General features: G+C 32.3%; 1 protein-coding gene across 1 annotated transcript in view; it reads right to left on the reverse strand.

The window, feature by feature from the left end:
- Positions 1–707: 707 nt before the first annotated feature.
- The window catches only part of LOC134727925 (uncharacterized), a 33,373-nt gene continuing 14,464 nt past the window's right edge, over positions 708–19,616 (reverse strand). The window contains exons 6-22 of the mRNA XM_063592321.1: positions 19,436–19,536; positions 19,039–19,133; positions 18,455–18,567; positions 17,597–17,721; positions 16,941–17,030; positions 15,795–15,967; positions 13,722–13,817; positions 12,742–12,870; positions 10,249–10,395; positions 9,149–9,236; positions 7,547–7,653; positions 6,344–6,494; positions 5,593–5,742; positions 3,805–4,011; positions 3,200–3,415; positions 2,266–2,379; positions 708–832 (exon numbers count right to left, since the gene is read on the reverse strand). Of these exons, the coding sequence (XP_063448391.1) occupies positions 708–832; positions 2,266–2,379; positions 3,200–3,415; positions 3,805–4,011; positions 5,593–5,742; positions 6,344–6,494; positions 7,547–7,653; positions 9,149–9,236; positions 10,249–10,395; positions 12,742–12,870; positions 13,722–13,817; positions 15,795–15,967; positions 16,941–17,030; positions 17,597–17,721; positions 18,455–18,567; positions 19,039–19,133; positions 19,436–19,536 (2,227 nt within the window). The remainder of the gene's footprint in view (positions 833–2,265; positions 2,380–3,199; positions 3,416–3,804; positions 4,012–5,592; positions 5,743–6,343; positions 6,495–7,546; positions 7,654–9,148; positions 9,237–10,248; positions 10,396–12,741; positions 12,871–13,721; positions 13,818–15,794; positions 15,968–16,940; positions 17,031–17,596; positions 17,722–18,454; positions 18,568–19,038; positions 19,134–19,435; positions 19,537–19,616) is intronic.

The raw sequence follows: 19,616 nt of genomic DNA on the forward strand, positions 1-19,616 counted from the left end.
CAATCTTAAACAATGTTGTACAATTGAAAATCAAACTAATAAACGAAATTGTCCCAGACGTCCTTTTTCTTGTCCTGGATAAGTATTTCATCCAGGCGTACTCTGAAACCTGGTGTATTAAAGTGCCTGTACCAAGTCAGGAATGTAACAGTTATATAAATTATCAATTGTGTGGAACTAATATTGTAATCTGCATGTCAGTCTACCCGTTTGTTAGTCCATTAGATACTAGTATTACTGTGACACGTTGATCAGCTATCACTTACAAGAATGGATTCCTAATTGGCCAGCAGCTTGAGTGTGAATAATTGTAATGTATGAGTACTTTTCTGACCTATTTATGGTTTGCTAGAACTTTCAATTTTTCAATTGAATATGTTGGATTACTAGTAAATAGAATTTGCTTAGTAACACATTTCTCCGGTACATCTGAGACCAATGATGTCATATTTTGTAAGCAGCATAACAGTAATCTCTTGTAATGTGTGAGCACTTTTTCGGGTTATGTTATAATTGTTATCCCCATAGCATATATTGTACAAAAGAAAATCATATTTGGTTTAATAAGAAACTATATTTTGTACGTGTTTTTAACAGAAATATCAATGATTTGCTGATGCTTGTAATTGATGAATACATATATAGACTTTTATAACTCAAAAATACCCGGAGAAGAAAACTAACACTTGAAATAGCACAAATTTATTTTAAAAGGGGTACGTTGCTGAAACACTTCGAGGTCGGTAGTATGCCGTAACTCTGTATTCTGGATGATTCCCGCAATGATGCCAGAAATATTCTGCTCGGGACAAACAACTATCCATGTTATCATCTGAAATATACATCAAATTATACAAACGTCGTCAACTTAACGTAGAAATAGAAATATGTTATGCGACTGCTAACAAGTGAGAGGTTTAGCTAGCTTTAAAACCAGGTTAAACCCACCATTTTCTACAAAAGAAATGTCTGTACCAAGTCAGGAATGTGACTTGTGATTCCTTCGTTTGATGTGTTTGAGCTTTAGATTTTGCCATTTGTTAGAGACTTTCCTTTTTGAATTTTCCTTGAAGTTCAGTTTTTTTGTAATTTACAATTTATAACGTAAAGATGGTTATAGTGAACATCAGCCAATAGTCATAGATGAATTTATTTACTGAAGTTCAAATTTCGTAACTCGATGCGACGGAGACAAAGCAAGGGTAATGAATTTAATATTTTTCGTTGAATGTTTGATCAAACTGTTGATTTTAACGTTACTGATAAGTTGTTATGTAGACAAAACGTGCATCTGCATACGAAATTATAAACTTGGTACTATTGGTGAGATTTTAAGGCAAGAATTGCAAATGATAGAAATCTGCTTTTTAGCTCACCTAGCCCAAAGGGCCAAGTGATCTTTTCTCATCACTTGGCGTCCGTCGTCGTCCGGCGTCCGTCGTCCGTAAACTTTTACAAAAATCTTCTCCTCTGAAACTACTGGGCCAAATTTAACCAAACTTAGCCACAATCATTATTGGGGCATCTAGTTTATAAATTGTTTCCGGTGACCCGGCATACCAACCAAGATGGCCGCCATGGCTAAACATAGAACATAGGGATAAAATGCAGTTTTTGGCTTATAACTCAAAAACCATTTAGCATTTAGAGCAAATCTGACAAAGGGGTTGAAGTGTTTATCAGGTCAAGATATATCTGCCCTGAAATTTTCAGATGAATGGGACAACCTGTTGTTAGGTTGCTGCCCCTGAATTAGTAATTTTAAGGAAATTTTGCTGTATTGGGTTATTATCTTGAATATTATTATAGATAGAGATAAACTGAAAACAGCAAAAATGTTTAGGAAAGTAAGATCTACAAATAAGTCAACATGACCAAAATGATCAATTGACCCCCTAGGGATTGCCCTTTTTGTCAATTTTTAACAATTTTCATAAAATTTGTAAATTTTCACTAACATTTTCCACTGAATCTATTGGCCCAAGTTCATTATAGATAGAGATAATTGTAAGCACCAAGAAAGTTTAGTAAAGTAAAATCTACAAACACATCCCCATCACCAAAACACAATTTTGTCATAAATCCATCTGTATCCTTTGTTTAATATTCACATAGACCCAGGTGAGCGACACAGGCTCTTTAGAGCCTCTAGTTTACAGTGATCATACAAATATGAATCTAGACTATTCACATCGTTTATCTACATCATCAGTACTGCAGTTTTATTCGTATAAATAATTTGTAAATCATTGTATAAAACTAGACCTGTTTGAAGGTTGGCCGCACCAAAACCATCATAGAACATGTGCTTTAAAGTAGTATCTGCTGGGCACTTTTCATTTTTGATCCAACATCCAGCTCCCGCAGCTCTGAAATGACCTAAAGAGGACAAACTAACTAATGTGTTGAAGTAGTCCGTGCTCAATTACGAGCATCAACTGTTACTGGTTTTTTTTCTGTTCTCAAACGGTTAAAAAATTCATTCGACAAAGTATTTGTACAATGGGTAACCAGATTACCAACAGCTACATGTTTTGTGTCTAATGAAGATAAAAAGCGTGCTAAAGAACTTACTTATTAGAATAGTAAATATTCGTTCAATTACTTGTATGTCAATTCAACATATTTGTGACCACGTACTCGCACCACAACTATCATTTCTAGATAATATCAACTTTTTTATTTATCAATAAAATTTGAATATCTATGAAACGAATGAAGATTTTTTTTCTTTTTTGCAACTTCAGGGGTCGACTCAAGTCAGTACAACCAATGGCATGATCACATCACTAAGAGTTTTATTTCTCTCAACTGCACTAGTTTCAAAATGTTTTTAATGCTTGAAATTCTCAGCCGAACAAATTTTACTTTTTTAATAAATACAAAAAGTTAATCACAAAAATAATTTGTTTTGACGTTTAGGTCTTCCAAAACATACTCCTTATCAAACATTTTAAAGTAAAAGGAATATAGACAAAGCGAGAATAACAACAATTGTGAGGCCCAACTGAACTTATTGGTTACAACACAGGGCTTATCATACGGTGTCCCAAACTAGTATTAGTTTACTCCGCTAACTATTCTAGAAGAAAACATTTATTGGTTGTAAGAAATTTTATCAACACTAAAAGTATAAATAATATAAAAATTAACCTTACTTACTATGTTCGGCAAGATTTGTTGATAAAAAAATCAATACCTGTTGGCTTAAATATGCTGACTAAAGGGTATAATTTACTACTTCCGCACCATTTCCATTGTGCATTTACTCGTGATAAACATACTGATTCGTTATGAGCACCATTTAATTTTTGATCAGCATACTTGTCCTCGAAAAATCCTGTTGCATTCCATCCTGTTCTAGGACAATAATATCTCGCAAAATAGCATCCTTCCCCTCCTAGTGTCATGGCACCTTTGATAGAATAAATGTTAACATATATGAACTCATAAAGTCAATACTTTTTAACGCATTTACACGTTACAAAAGGATTTATCGATGGAATTACTCGCAATCATAGCCTGACTATGCATTATTAGTTACCAAAGGTACGAGGCTTATAATTTAATACGTCAGACACGCATTTCTGTGGTATTTTTTCCCTGATAAACCTATTATTTTTACTTTGTCTTATATTTCGCAACTCATACTTACTTCGACTCATATGATAATTTTGTTCAGTTACTTTTATATGTGTGATTGTGTAAAGTTTCCTGAGCTATTGATTGCATTAACGCAAAAGACAGGTCCTTAATAAACTTTCCGTTTAAAAAAAATCCAGAATAAAAAGAAAAAATCTTTACCCGTGGGACCATATATAACTGCAAAAGATGAGCCACTTCCACATTTGTTCACCATTTCCGGAACTTTGTTGAGACACGCGGTCTCATTTGTCCCAGATTGATCACTTTGTTCAGCTTGTGTGTCTCGATAAAACTGATTGGATGTTGGTCGTCTGTGTTTTTCAAGCTCTTGGTGATTGGGACATTTGTCAAATGAAAACCAACAACCTGCAATATAAATAGATGTACTGATGTTCACCTATATCTCTTAATAATACGCTTGTACAAGTCAAGAAATATATTCATATAGGATAATGACATGTTTTGTTAAACAGGTTTCATTTGGAAAAATTTCAAGCGAGACTATAAGTGCAAGCTGATGAATAAATTCAGCATAGATACCAGGATTTAAAAACAATATTTATGCCACACGCACGTTTCGTCTACAAAAGACTCATCAGTGACACTCGAATTAAAAAATATAAAAAAAGACAATAAAGTACGAAATTGAAGATCTTTGAGGACCAAACATTCCTAAAAGTTTTGCATGAAGTCATTTTCAAAAGATAAAATGCCATTATTTTATATGTACAATGTATCTACTTAGTATTCTTTTTTTTTTGTTTATAAGAAAAGTAATAATACGACTCAAGAAAAACAGAGGCTGCAGTTTATGTGACTCATGCGACATTGGTCATGAGTACCATAACATTATGACTTGCACAATATTTTTATGATAACGAATATTTTCACAACAGTAAACTGCTGATCAAACCATTAATGTCTATAACATGTATCAGTGTATTCAACTATTTGACTCAATAAATATCGTAAATTAAAAAAAAAAAAGAGAAAAAAAAAGAAATTGATCGAGTCTTTGAAGTTACTTTCTTTGTATTGTTCACAAATGTATATATATATTTTTTTTATCTTATAGTAAGGTTCAGATATACAAATAAGAAGATGTGATGTGATATAATTGCCAATGAGACAGCAGGGGAATTTATTGGTGTGATATTCATAAAAATGTGAATTTCATTGACATGATTTATAAGTAGATTTGAAAACTTTGCAACAGTTTATTTTCAAACGTTTTTTAACTCGTGCATAACTGAACAGACATTTATTGTTAAACTGCACACCTAATACAGCAAAATTGGTACTGTCAATATTATTTCTAAATCTGGTTCGATACCTCTGCTAGCGGACTGTTAGTCCCTGATGGTATCACCAGCGGCCCAATAGCCTGTTCTTCGGTACTGGCATGGGCATACGAATATTGTGTTTTTAAAATTAATGTTACACATTTTTGTACTTATTTCAAATTTAGGAATATAACTACCTCATACAAAGCTCCGATTCCTTCCCTGCATTTGGCTATATATTTTTTCTCATCTATAAGCTCAATATTTTTAAAAACAAGTCTACGTTTTTCAAATATTTTGGCCTCGACTATTACCAATCAGATTTATTTTTTTTCGATTATGGATATAACTTAAGTAAAAGGATTGATTGTATGTCCTCCTTACGAAATTCATTGTGATGGTCATTTTTAACTTTCAAGCTTTATGTATTAGCCATAATATATATGTATGATTTTGTTTTATCCTAATACGTGGTTTCAGTAAAAATATCTTGTTGTGTGTCAACAATTCTTATCACTATGTTCATGAATTTCATTTACAAAACATATATGAATAAACGGAATATGTTGCTTAAATTGCATTAGGACATCAAACCGTCAACAATAACCAAAAACCATCTAGATACCAACATGAATCTGCAAAAAAAAGTAAATTGTAGACCAACCTTTATTTTCAGGAACTTTATACAGAGTATTTGGCATTGATCCATCAGGCAGATATACTGGAGTTGGGTGTTTTGCTGGAGGTTTTACTACGCAGTTTGAAGTTGAGTGGGGACTACCGCTCAGATATCCAGTGTCTGGTTGGAAAGTCTCTACGTAATATAATTTATAAATGCATAATATTTAATTGATATCAGAATAAACTTGTTAAATGAAACCTTTTATGATATTTCATCGACGGGTATTGCCAATTTCATACACGTAAGATACTTTTTAGAAGCTTATATGTAGACTTTTTTTTGGGGATGCGATATATTGTTATTTTGCAGGACCAATTTATGTCATTTCTTCTCATATATTAAGCTGCACACCAATTTGGCGTTTCATGATCTCTGGTAATATAGGTAACTTTATTGTTTATTGTGTGCAATACAAAATAAAACTTCACACTATTGGTTGAATTTCTGTTGTGCTGGACATTTTTAGCCAATCAAATAGCCGTGCTGTTACTTTTTTCAAAATTTTACTCATAATTATTAGGATCTGAAATGGTCTATTCATAATTTTTGAACTCACTGATATGAGGAGTACATTCAGTACTATCGGTATTGTATAAAACGTCACACTATTGGTTAAATTTCTGTTATTTTATACATTTGTAACCAATCAAATAATTGTGCTTTTACTTTTTTTTTTTTTTCTATGAACACATTGGATTCTGAAATGGTGTATTCATATTTAAAAAAAACTTACGGATATGAATAGGACCGACATTGTTCCTTGGTCCGACTTGATTAGGAAGAATAGGGTCTTTGAAATTTGTCTGATTGACAAAATCTTTTAAAAGACATCCTGGTTTGAAATTACCATATCGAGGAGCAGAAAAACTTCCCACATCAGAAATCTACATAAAAAATATAGTTATACAAATTAAAAAGGGACCGTGAGTTAATTAGAAATATTTTCACAGAACTAGTCTATGTGTTTTTTGTTTTTTATTAAGATACTTGATGGAAGTGTAGCATATTGTCAAAGACATGTTTACTGTGCTCTCTTTGTCTGGTTCTGGATCTCACTCCATTTGAAGCATATTTTGTTTTATTTGTTTAATGTAAATGGAATTAAGAAAAGATAACAACGGTCAATGGCATCTAATCTGGCTTTGCCATTGAACCAAGCTCGGTGAATCACGGATTACTAATATCACTCGAGGAAGTTGAAATATCTTTGAGAAAGAACAGGCGTGGTTTTATTATTTTGGCATGAAGTACATGTTTTAACCGATAATTAATGAGATTTCAAACTCTCAGACTTTTGCATGATATACAGTTTCCATGTTTTAAAGTTCCTCCATTTAAAAGCCTGTCTAAACAAATCGACATTACCATGTGCGATCGTTTTTATGTAGATTCACCGTTCATAAAGATTCAACTCATTCGAAACGACCGGGGTTTTCCAATGCAACGATGACAAATCGAGATTAGAAATGATATTTAATGTTTAAATGATATATGTTTCGTTATTGATTCGGTAATCGACATTCAGAAATTATTGCGATGTTTGGTATATGCAAACATTGCGAATGGGTGAGTATCGCAACGATACGAACTCGCAATCTGTATGCACTTTTGTTTTCGAAAGCGCAATAATTAAACTCGCATTGAAGTATCGAACTGATAAATGCGCGCATCATCTTAGTGATTCCAACTGCTTTGATTCTAGTACCGCTCCAGTATGTTATGTTGATTGCTTGGTAAATTCATGTTTTACATTTAGGTTTTATAAAAATAAATGTGTTTTATTAAGCCGAAAAGTTATATTAAATGCTAAGACATATTGTTAAACTTCAACCATAAATAAATTTATATATCCATTATTTTCAATTATCTATACAAAGTGTTTTCATTATTTATAGAGATAAGCACATTTGGTATTTCTATAGCAAATACCACTTACATAAATATTGTTCGAAACATTGAACCAATCACTTTGGAATTTCTTCCCATATGTTTGAAACTGTGGGTAACCAACTGCATAAAATATGTTTTCTGTTACTTGGTTTCCTATCAAAAAATTAAACAAAAAATGTATACTGTACGTGACATTTAAAAAGAATTTAAAAACAATGATAATTGTAACAAAAATACCGATTTCCAAGTTAAATAGATAAATTGAGATAATATTGAGAATGGAAATGGGGAATATGTCAAAGAAACAGTGCAATACACCTGACAAAATAAACGCTCGACTATATATGCCAATGGGACAAAAAATCTTTCTAATTCAAGTTAAAACAGGCATTGTTTTTACAAAACTGGTTGGTTTAACCTGTTTTAATAGCTATCTTAAACTCGAACGAGTATGACAGTTGTTTATAGTTTCATTCTGATATTGACAAAATTGTGTGAGCAACACAAACAGTCATAATATTATATATATTCGCAGTCGCATACAATGCTGTTATGTGGACAACAATGTGGGAACAACACAATCCAACATAATGAATATTTCAACAACAAAACACAAAATGGCATATACACATACACATACATATGGCATGTAAAGCTGATGCCCGCCGCTTGGAGTTGTATTTATACGCTGTGGTAAAGACCAAATGTTTGCCTTCGTCTGTTTTCTTTTCATAGGTTGGGTTTTTGTTTCCTTGACATATTCTTCATTTTCATTCTCAATTTTATATAGATATATAACATAAATTGTAATTTTTCATATAAGACCAAGGATAACTATTGCTTTCACGGCTATGAGACACCAACGAAAAAACACTGTTAAATCTGCCGTCTTCACCTACCTTTATGCATTTATTGATATTTTTTATTTTTAGCATTTGTTCAGATAAAGGTAATATTATTGATATTTATTATATTGAAAGTATACATACAGATCTATGATAATGTAATAACAGATTAAAATAGTATTTGAAAAATTATTTCATGGTAAAATGCCCTACCCTTTCACCAATAACAAGTAAAAAACTGTACCTCCAATCTAAAACAATCAACTAATAAAGTAATAAGATATGATAAAACACAATATGACGTTGTGCATTTCAGTAGGTCGTTTTAATTTATGTCAAATATCTTATATATGAAGAGCATTCGGTTTGAATGAGTATATTTTATTTGTGAGTCACTGTATTCTCCAAGGGTTGAAAAGAATAAAGATTTTTTTATAGATTTTTACTCAGTTATACCGTAGTAGACTATACGGTAAAATTATATTCTCTTTGTTGAAGGACGGACGGTGACCTTTATTAGGATTTAATTTCTTAATTAGACTGTGGTGATTTAGTTGTCTCACTTGGAAATATGTCTCACCTCCTTCTGTGTATATCGATAAGCTTTGGCAATGATATTATATAACTTTAATAACCTTATGTGACATAGCACCGATTGTTAAACGTAATTAAAACAATGATATTCATGCTGCAGAAATATTCTTTCTCATCATTTGAGAGTTGAATATGTTTTTTTTTTATAAAAATGTAGCATTAAATCATAACTTAGAACGTTTCAAGTTAGTAAATAGAATTGGTCTTACCAACGGGATCTCCAGGGTTATGTCCGGACATGATAGTTGCTAGCTTTGGATACCTTTTGCTCCATAGACTATTAGTGTAGGGTATTTTCTAGAACAAGAAAAAACAATTCTAGGCTTACGAAATACAATTGCAGAATTAATCATGATTTATAATATTCAAATCTGCTGAAGACAAATTTTATAGATTGGATTTGAGTATTTCAATTTAATATATTGGTTCGACTGTTGAATGCATTTTTAACAACACTTATTGGACATAAAACTACATACAACGTTTTTATATGATGATGCCGCTTTAACATCTACATCCTAACCATGCCAAAAAAAAAGTAAAATCACAAAAATACTGAACTCCGCCAAAAAGTCGATGGTAAAAGTTCCTAATAAAACGGCAAAATCAAATGACAAAACACATCAAACGAATGGACAACTGTCATATTCCTGACTTGGTACAGACATGGGCACCCCGAGTTCGTCTCTGCTTTTTGTGGGGTGCGTGTTTCTCAGTCTTTCTGTTTCTATGTAGGGTTTTATACTTGTTTGGCCTATTGTCGTTTTTATTCTATTTGGTTATTGCGATATCGGACTTCATTATAGTTATGAATTTTGCATTTCCTTTTTGTAACTTCAGCCTCTTTTAACATTGTACTATGGATTCAATGTACATATTTTTTTTGTAAAATTGTTAAAATACTCTCTTCATAAATTGATTCTACATCAAATACACTGCAGAATCAATTGCACTTTTTATGGTTCGAATCTTTATGATTAATATTTGATATCGAGAGTTATATGTTGGTTATTGTTTGGTTGCGTTTGCTAGCTACTCTAAAGCCTCGTCTGTCATTTGTCGTTTTACCAAAGAATTTCCTTAGTTGGGTGTACAAACTGAGATGAATATTACACTTTATAAATTTCGTGCGTCCGAAACGCTTAAAATCAATAAATTTACATTCGCCGGTAACAAAACCAAAACCTTTAAATTGTCAAAGCTCTTAATGAATAACATAGGAGGTATCTACTGAGAAACTAAATACACTCTTAATTAGAAACATCCAGATGACATGAAACAATTCGAATTTTACTCCAAAATTGTTTACATTTAAATATCTTAACATATCTGATGTATGCCATTTTCCATCCGCTCCTCTGTCATCTAACTGCATGGAATACTGTGTTGTGTTGTAGAATATATTTTGATGTACAATGTTGTCCCTACCGCCTCCGATGTTTACATGAACGTCGTTCTGAAATAGACCAAAAAAATGCGATTTGACACATTGATGATTTATTTCATTATATATCCAAATCTGTATTTTAGACTAAACACTAATAATTGAAAATATTCGGGTTTTTTTTTTGCAATAAACCACCTCTATTTTTTCCGCCTGTGACATCTTTTTAACTTTCTATATATTACAATTAGTACATGAAATGTGATAGGTGCAACCAATTACTGTCAATTCTACCACCCAACTGAGTCCACCCTCGATATCAAGTTTGGATAGTGTTACTAAAACTTTTTCTTGCACTTTAATTTCGTAATTTATTTGAACTTTTTTATACCAGCGTCACTGGTTTATCTTTTGTTGTAGAAATGAGCTTTGGCGTATTATATTTTTATTTAGGGGAGATTTCATGAGTTTATTGGCTGTGAATAATTTTGTGGGTATTTATGTTTTTCATCGTGTTTTTGCTTTTGCATGATGTTGTCTATTTTTATCGACCTATGATTTTTAATTGTATCCTTTGTATCACTTCCCTATTTTTGACACATTGTTATATAATAGTTCGTTGCTGTCTGTGTTACGTTGTAATGGTGTGCTTCTGTTATGCTGTTGTTTTCCTCTTATATTTGATGCGTTTCCCTCAGTTTAAGTTTGTAACCCGGATTTGGTTTTTTTTTCTATCGATTTATGAGTTTTAAACAGCGGTATACTACTGTTGTCTTTATTGAAAGACTGATAAATAGTTATCAAAAGTACCAGGATTATAATGTATACGCCAGACGCGCGTTTCGTCTACATAAGACTCGTCAGTGACGCTCATATCAAAATATTCATAAAGCCAAACAAGTACAAAGTTGAAGAGCATTGAGGATTCAAAATTCCAAAAAGTTGTGCCAAATACGGCTAAGGTTACCATCCTGGAGTAAAAACTGATCTTAGAAATCAAATTAACTCCTAGATAGATATATCAATAACTTCACACTCTTAGTGCACCTTTTGACTAGGAATTATTCATTGATATGTACTATCAAGGATTTGTGTAGTAAGAACCTACTTTCTATACAAATCCTTCTTATCTTACTATACAAATTCTTGGTACTATTTGCATCCTTTGTTGATGAAATTAATAAGATAGTTTTTGCGTCTTTTGTTAGTATATTGGACGGTCTTGTTTTACATTGTTAGTGAATTGTGTGTTTTTGGAGTCAAATGTTGACGAATGTGGGGGTTTTAAACCCTATGTTTATCAATAGGTCATGTAGGTTAGCCTTTTAGTGTCAAGTAAGATTTATTGCCATTAAAGACAGAAGGTAGATTAAAACTACTTACCGTTCCAGAGTTACATATTTTTAAATGGAGGTTTTGAAGAGGTAAAATGTGTTGTCTGTGAAGAATTGTCTTGAATTTTGTTTGTTTTTCGTTCACTTTTCCATCAAATTATTGTGTATTGCTTCAATGAAGCTGTTTTAATTTCAAATACTTGTAGTTAGTCATTCTAAATTATTCTAAATTCATTTGAAAATTACAAAACATGCTTGAAGAGACATTAATCAAAATATTCAGTACGAAAAACTTATTATGTATTGCCTCTATGAAGTTGATTTAATTTCAAATGTTTGATTTTTCAACGTGATGTTATTCATTGATTTTTTTTCTAAATGTATTTCAAAATAACCAAAAATATTAGAAAAGTCTTAAATCAAAATAGTCACTACGAAAACCTTGTGAAAGGAGATGCAACGTCGTTACAAAGGAAACATGAATAACGAAATCAAACAATAAATCTTGACTCAGAGCTGTACGAATTGATCATTAAAAAATGGAAAACAACATGATTGATGATTTCATGCATCCAAAGCGCTTTTCTGGATTAACCTTCATCAGGAACGCTCAAAGCCAAACATTTGAAATCCGAAGTTGTACCGAACCCGTTGAAGAGCTATATGACAAAAAAAAATACATAAAATAAATAGCCAAATTCATCCAAAGTCAACTTTGCCTGATGTAGTTGAAACCTTACTTTCTTAATAATTTCATTTATAAATTAAAAGTCTGCCATTAATCAGGAAATACGCTTATTTATAAATTTCTAGATTTTCTATTGTCACACGGTCCAAACAGATTTAACGTTGGCTTACTTGCTTTGTGTGTATAAATGTTGGCTCAAGCATTGTACGCTGCATTATAATTAACATGCAATAACATTTATATACAATTTAAATCCCCGCCAATCTGTTCATTGCAGATGCCAATCTTAATTACAATGCTTGAGCAAACATTTATACAAAGCAAACAAGCTGACCAAACCTTCAAACCTCATGCGTTTGAAAAGTAGCCCTAACACGATTGTGGTTAATGACATACATGATTAAAAACGTTGTGTTCTATCAGTACTCCTGAGAGCTGGTCATCCAACATAATCCCTCTGACGTCTGCGCCAGGAACCAATCGTCGTGTCTCTTGGATATGATTGTATCGTATAACATTACCTCTCTAAAATTGTTATATAGTTTTTCATTTAAATGTTACTTTATTTTTGTAACATTGACACAGCTGTTTTCATTATTGATTAAATGATCAAATTAATTCCTAAAAAATCAGTGTATACTATTTTTATATTGGTATAGAAAAAAACAAGCTATATAATCCTGGTATGGTGTCACGGTTTGCTATTGTACATCTTGAATTGTTACTAATTCTAGAGAGGCTATATGATAAAAGTGGACAATTCACCTCTGTAAACTTGCTCTAAATTCCAAAAATTATAAAAACATGTTTTTTACAGTGAAAACATTGGACGTATCTCCCAAAACGGATTATGCACGTAACTTGGCTCCGTATATAGATATAGAAAAAAAACTGCACATTCTGAAAAGATCTTATCCGAATAGAAATCGAAAAAAAGACTTCCTTTCCTTACCTTCTCATCCTTTGGTTATAGGTTACAAATATTTTACCAATTTTTGTATTTTTTTGACATTTTGATATCGTTGCTTTTCCATTAGAATTTTGACATGTTGTTTCTATCGTATGGTCACCTTTTTAACATTATTACTTTCGTGTTGTATCATTGTCATATTGTCACTATTGTTTCGTTTCCTAATAAATTTATTACTTGACTATGATACTGGTAACATATTTATACTTTTAAGATGCTGTAAAAAAAAATGATTTATCGTTTTTATTTTGAACAATTCTTTCATGGTGGAATACAGACCTAAACATCAATTACGTTCTGAAAAGTTGCGATTCGTTACCACATTAAAAAGTTTTAGTTTTGTATTTAGCAGTCGATTTTTCCAAAATAAAACGTCATTTTTTAAATCAAGCTACGGATTCCATACCCATGAGAAATGGCGTCCAGATTGAATAGCTCCACAATCACTTGCTTTTAAGCACATTTTAGATATATGGTTGTGCTCGAATATGTGATCATTTCCCTGCAATGAAATGCATATATTTCAAAAACTATACATTTTATTCTAATTTTCGTTGTTGATCTGCGGTTTGAATGTTGTGTCGACTATTATAAAAAGTAAACTCACAAAAAATGAACTCCGAGGAAAATTCAAACGGAAAGTCCCTAATCAAATGTCAAAATCAAAAACTCAAACACTTCAAACGAATGGATAATATATTATTTGTTTGTTCGTTTCTCTGTTATGAATATATTATTTGTTTGCTCGTTTCTCTGTTATTAATGTTCTTGTGTGTGTCTTTATTTCTGTCACGTAGTTTTTAAGCGATTTTTTTTTACAATGCGGGAGGTTGTGCATGCATTAAAAATAAAAACCCACCATTTCTTCTTAAAATGTCATGTACCAATAAAGGCAACAGTAGTATACCGCTGTAACTCATAAATCCATGGACAAAAAACAAAATCGGGGTAACAAACTAAAACCGAGGGAAACGCATTAAATATAAGAGGAGAACAACGACACAACACCGAAACGGACCAAGCAACAGACAAAACACCACGAGAATAACAAATATAACATCAAAACCAAATATATGAATTAGGGATAGACAAGTACCGTGCCACGTCTTATCTCAAAAATAAGAGAAAACACAAACGACTCAACGTTAAAATGCAGCACACACACAGAAACTAGCAATATTATAACACTGGCCATCTTCCTGACTTGGTACAGGACACTTTTAAAGGGGAATAAAAGTGGTGGGTTGAACCTGGTTTTATGGCATGCCAAACCTCGCACTTTAATGGCACAGTTAAATATAACATTGAAATGAAAACAAATCTGTTATATGACAATTGTTATCACACAATTCCTTTCTATGCGTTTCTTTTTGTTGCACTTCGGTGTTTCTTTTGTTTCCTTTGTTTCCTTTATTAAAGTTGATGTGTTTCCCCCAGTTTTGGTTTGAAACCGGGATTTGTGTTCTCTTATAGTTGATGTGTTTCCTTCAGTTTTGGTTTGTAACCGGGATTTGTTTTCTGTGGATCGATTTTGACTTTTGAACACCAAAATACTACTGTTGCCTTTACATTACCAGATAAATGAATTTTGATGCTTAGATGAATAATGGAAGAAAGTGCAGGAATTGGTTTGTCCTAATAGTATATATATTTTATATATATATATGCAAATGCATGACGAATTTTCTTTGGTGTCGCTCCTTTGATTTTTAGTTTTATTCAAGCAATGTTAATCTCTGAACTACAGACTACATGCACAATCTCGTTTCCTATCCTACATTGTGCAGCTTACGAGGAAAACTGGAAGTTTTACAAATATGATGATATTTTCATGTCATTTTCTTTCACACCAGAGGGACATTCAAACTCAATGGTCGAACATAAACTGACAACGCCAAAAGGAAAAATACAAACAAACAAACAAGAAATCATAAAACACTACATAGAAAACTCAACACTGAGGAAAATGAACCCCATCAAAAACTAGGTCTGATTTTATGTGCTCTGGAGGGTACACAGATCCTGCTTTACATAGCACCCGTCGTTTTGCTTATGTTAGTACAAACCCCATAAGAAGTCTAATTCGGTAGGCCATATTCGTAAAAACCGGTGCGAGATTGTAGTTATGCCATTAAAACATATCATCTGTCATCTCGGAAACGGATATCAAATAACGGTCGACCAACCCGTAATGGCATCTGTAAAATTTATGCAGAGATGATTTCAACTTCACCACTTGGAACTCTTGGTTTAGTTGCTCCTGGTGAGAATCATCCATCTATCAGGGAAATACGGTCAAAACGCCGACGTACCTCACTAAAACAAAATTAGGTAAAAAAAAATATGCAGTTAACTATTGCTTTTCTTTGCTAGTTGATTTGTTTTTTCTAAGGTTTTAGTTGTTCGAGCTAAGTGATAATAATTTCAGTTATTTGTTCTGTATTATTTGTAATAGTATCTTCAAACAACATATGCTTACTCTAATATCGATTCCTTTGTATGATCCTTTGAACAAAGTATTGTGATGCACGTGTATACCAACTCCATCAACACTTATACCGTCACTCCCTACATATTCCACTCTACCAAAGTTAGATATGATATTATCTGATATTTCGTTCCCAGAAGGAGCAAGTGTAATCTGGTCCCCACCTGTATTCAGTAGACCAGTAAAATATTTGAATATTTTTGGAAAATAAAGAATATAGTACACGCCCGAATTACATGATTTGGGCGAATTAGGTGTCACTATTGTGTACATGTATATGAAAAACAATTATCAAATGAAGAAGGCTTTTAATTGTGTACCCCGCACCCGCGTTTTGTCTACAGTAGAATCTTCAGTGGGGCCAAATCGAACCGTATTACTAAAGTTTAACCTGGTACGGTAGTGACGGACCGACGAACGGACCGACGAGCAAAATAAAAACAATAAGCAACTCTACTATCGTAAGCAGGACAAACAGTATAATCTATATTCATGTTTTTTGGACATGTGGTGTCAATCTCAAATAGTTCTTGTAGAAAACAAGTTTACGTTGTTAATATAGACAGATGTTATCGTGAAAAAATACTGAACTTAGAGGAAAATCAATTCGAAAAGTCAATAATCACATGGCAAAATCAAATGACAAGAAGCATTAAAAACGAATGGACAAGAACTGTCATATTCCTGACTTGGTACAGACATTTTTAAATGAAGAAAATGGGGGATTAAACCTGGTTCTATAGCGCTAACGTTAATGACAGTCGCATCAAATTCCGTTATATTTACATTGATGTGTTAAATAAACAGACACAATAAATAAAATAGTCAAAATATGGGTACATCAGTCATCATCGTATAACAATTTTAAAAGGAACAATTTAACAGAACACAAAAACATCTACTATCTCCGAACACATTGATTGATTTGAGTGTCTAACGTCAGAAAATTTGTATACGTCACATAAAGTTGTCGTTCAATGTGCATACAAACAATTTTAAAATTTACATAGGCAATTTTAGCATACAGGATTAATTTAAAGGAAAGACAACAGTATGGAAAAAATGTAAACATTAACAGCAAATATCTGGGAGAAAAGGGATTAAGTCATACAGACATTATAAATGTTGAGTACCTACCAGACATACTGATTCCACCATCACCATTTCGAATATCACATAAGTTAACTTTAATGTTGTTTCCGTTATAGGAAGCTATACCATCTGAACCTGAAATATACGTGGGTTGTAAAGTAGAAGAATAACGCGAAAATTCAATATAAATTTTCACGAATATATAAATCTTGGATCTTTCCATTAAACAGCGTCAAGTTTATTTGTAAATCGCGAAATTAAATATTAACGCAAGTGGACTAGCCAGGGTTAAACATGAAATAAAGTATCCACGAAAATGATTAGGTTTACAGTACTTGAGACAAATCAATGGACTTCAACACTAATTCAATGCATGCACCAACGATTTTAAGCGTTATTCTCGTTGTGTTTTTTAAAAGATACTACAAAATATTTTGAGATCCGGAATTCTCCACTGAAAATACTTGTATGTGATTTTGTATTATCAAATTCATGTTTGCATTAACCCTGGATGGAACATCATATATTCAACACTAGTATACACTTTTATTTAGGGGCTAGCTAACGCACATCTTGCGGTGTGAGATTTTCATCGCTGTGTTGGTGGCCTTTGGGTATTTTCTGCTCTTTGGTCGGATTGTGTCTCTTTGAAAATTTCCTCATTCCATTCTTAATTTAATTAGTTAAATCTGTTACGCTACCTGTATTTTGAATCTTCATACGGGTAATCGTGAGGTTTTGTACCTTATTTGCATGTATACCATTTTGTCGGCAGGCCTCAATTACAAATCCCTCAAGTACAATATTTGCAGAATTCCATATTATACTGTTTTTAATAAAAAAAAATACATTTTCACATTACGTTATTTAAGTACAAATTTCTTCTTTACTAGAGTATAACACAGTATATGCCCTACACTCTTATAACATAACTAGATGACATTTAAATGAAATGTAATGGTTGTAATAAATATGATTCCTTAAAGTAACCAAAATAAGGATATGCTATCACAGGTTCATATATATACAAATAAAAATACTATACAAATTCGATGTCACCTCTTAACTCTTAGCCGAAGTTTTCAATTAAGGCCACTTTTGTACGATACTCTAGATGAACCTTGCAAGAAGTTCGGTCAGAAAAAGTTGTTTATAAAACATTTTAAATTCTTGTATTATTTTCTAATTCAACACTATCATCTTATAAAGATTTTGTATACGGCTAGTTTGTAACACATGTTTCAATTTGTTTAGATTAAAAGGAAAATCAGCAGTGTATCCTCCAAAACATCTCGAGATATGCCTATCTATACTTTGCTCTTTGATAACACTTAAATTCCATTCCTGCAAATTTTCTTAACTTGCAAGACGGTATTTCTCTGCTAGGAAAAAGCAGATCAGAATTTGATTTCACATCCTTTTGCTCTTCAATCGTTTAAATGAATTCAAAGATCCAGTTAGTTTTAGTTGAAGTTCGGATCGAATTTCTCGAACATGACAGGTTTGGAAAAAAAAAATAATGGGATAATAATATATGTGTTCTGATAAAGCAATCATACTCAATGCATGTCGGGACTATTGAAGCATATATTTGGTCTTTTTCTGTGTAAGGTGTATCTTTACTTGGCCATACATATAAAACATCATTGTCACGATCAACGAAATATTCACCCTGAAAAAAAAATGTTTTTGTTTATTTCTTTTCTGTTAGTTACTGCAATAACTGAGACCGTATTTAAAACACAGTTGAGTGGACAACCATGAGCATAAAATGATAGAAAAGGTGTCTACATTTCATTAATATTTTAACTTAAGCCAATAAGGCTCATGACGAATGTCGTTCTTTTGACTGTATAAAATTTCAAACAGGCCTAGCCAAGCCCCTTAATATATTAACAAACAACAATACAGCAAGCAATCAATCAACGAATTGTTTGTTATATCATTTTTAGTATAGCATATTTTGAAATAAGGCATGCCATCACTGATGCCATACGTAAAAACGGACTATTTTGAAAACGACTTCCATATTATTAACTTGGCTTACATGACATTTAAAGAAAACATGACGAACAGTATAAACAGCTAAATAGGTTACTCGATATGTGATAACGATAAGAAAAATTAACAAAATTAGGCTTACCGGTTCGTCGAGTTCAGACATAACATTGACAAACCGGAAATAACCGCCTTGGTGATTAAATCCGACAGCAGTTGGATTAATCTCATTATAGTGACCTTAAAAGAAAAAGAAAAACATATCAACCAGAAACTTCTTTAAATTGTCAAAATGTTTTGTCAGTTTAATAATCCCACTACACAATTAATTTATATTGTATTTGGTTGGGCTGATCATAATAGCACACAATTTTAAAAAAACCGGTTATTTGAAATTAGTCTTTTAAGGTGGTGAGCAAAATATACGGATCATGGCGTTGTAAGTAACTGCTTTGGAGTGTTTTTGTTGAAATTGCAAACAATAATATATAATGATACATTTATAAGCAGAAACCATGATTTAGAAAAATTATATCACATACCTGGTCGTACGCCAAATTTTGTTTTGCTAGCCAATGTAATATTTTTGTTCACAGGATCGAGATGTTGTATTCTGATGGCACGGTCTGCCCAACTCCACATCCTAAAAGTGCATGTGATAGTACATTGTATTAGCAAGGAGATAAAACCATGACAGAATTAGGATACACTACGCAGTAAGCT

Source organism: Mytilus trossulus, chromosome 8 (assembly GCF_036588685.1).
Source record: "Mytilus trossulus isolate FHL-02 chromosome 8, PNRI_Mtr1.1.1.hap1, whole genome shotgun sequence".
Taxonomy (NCBI): Eukaryota; Metazoa; Mollusca; class Bivalvia; order Mytilida; family Mytilidae; genus Mytilus; species Mytilus trossulus.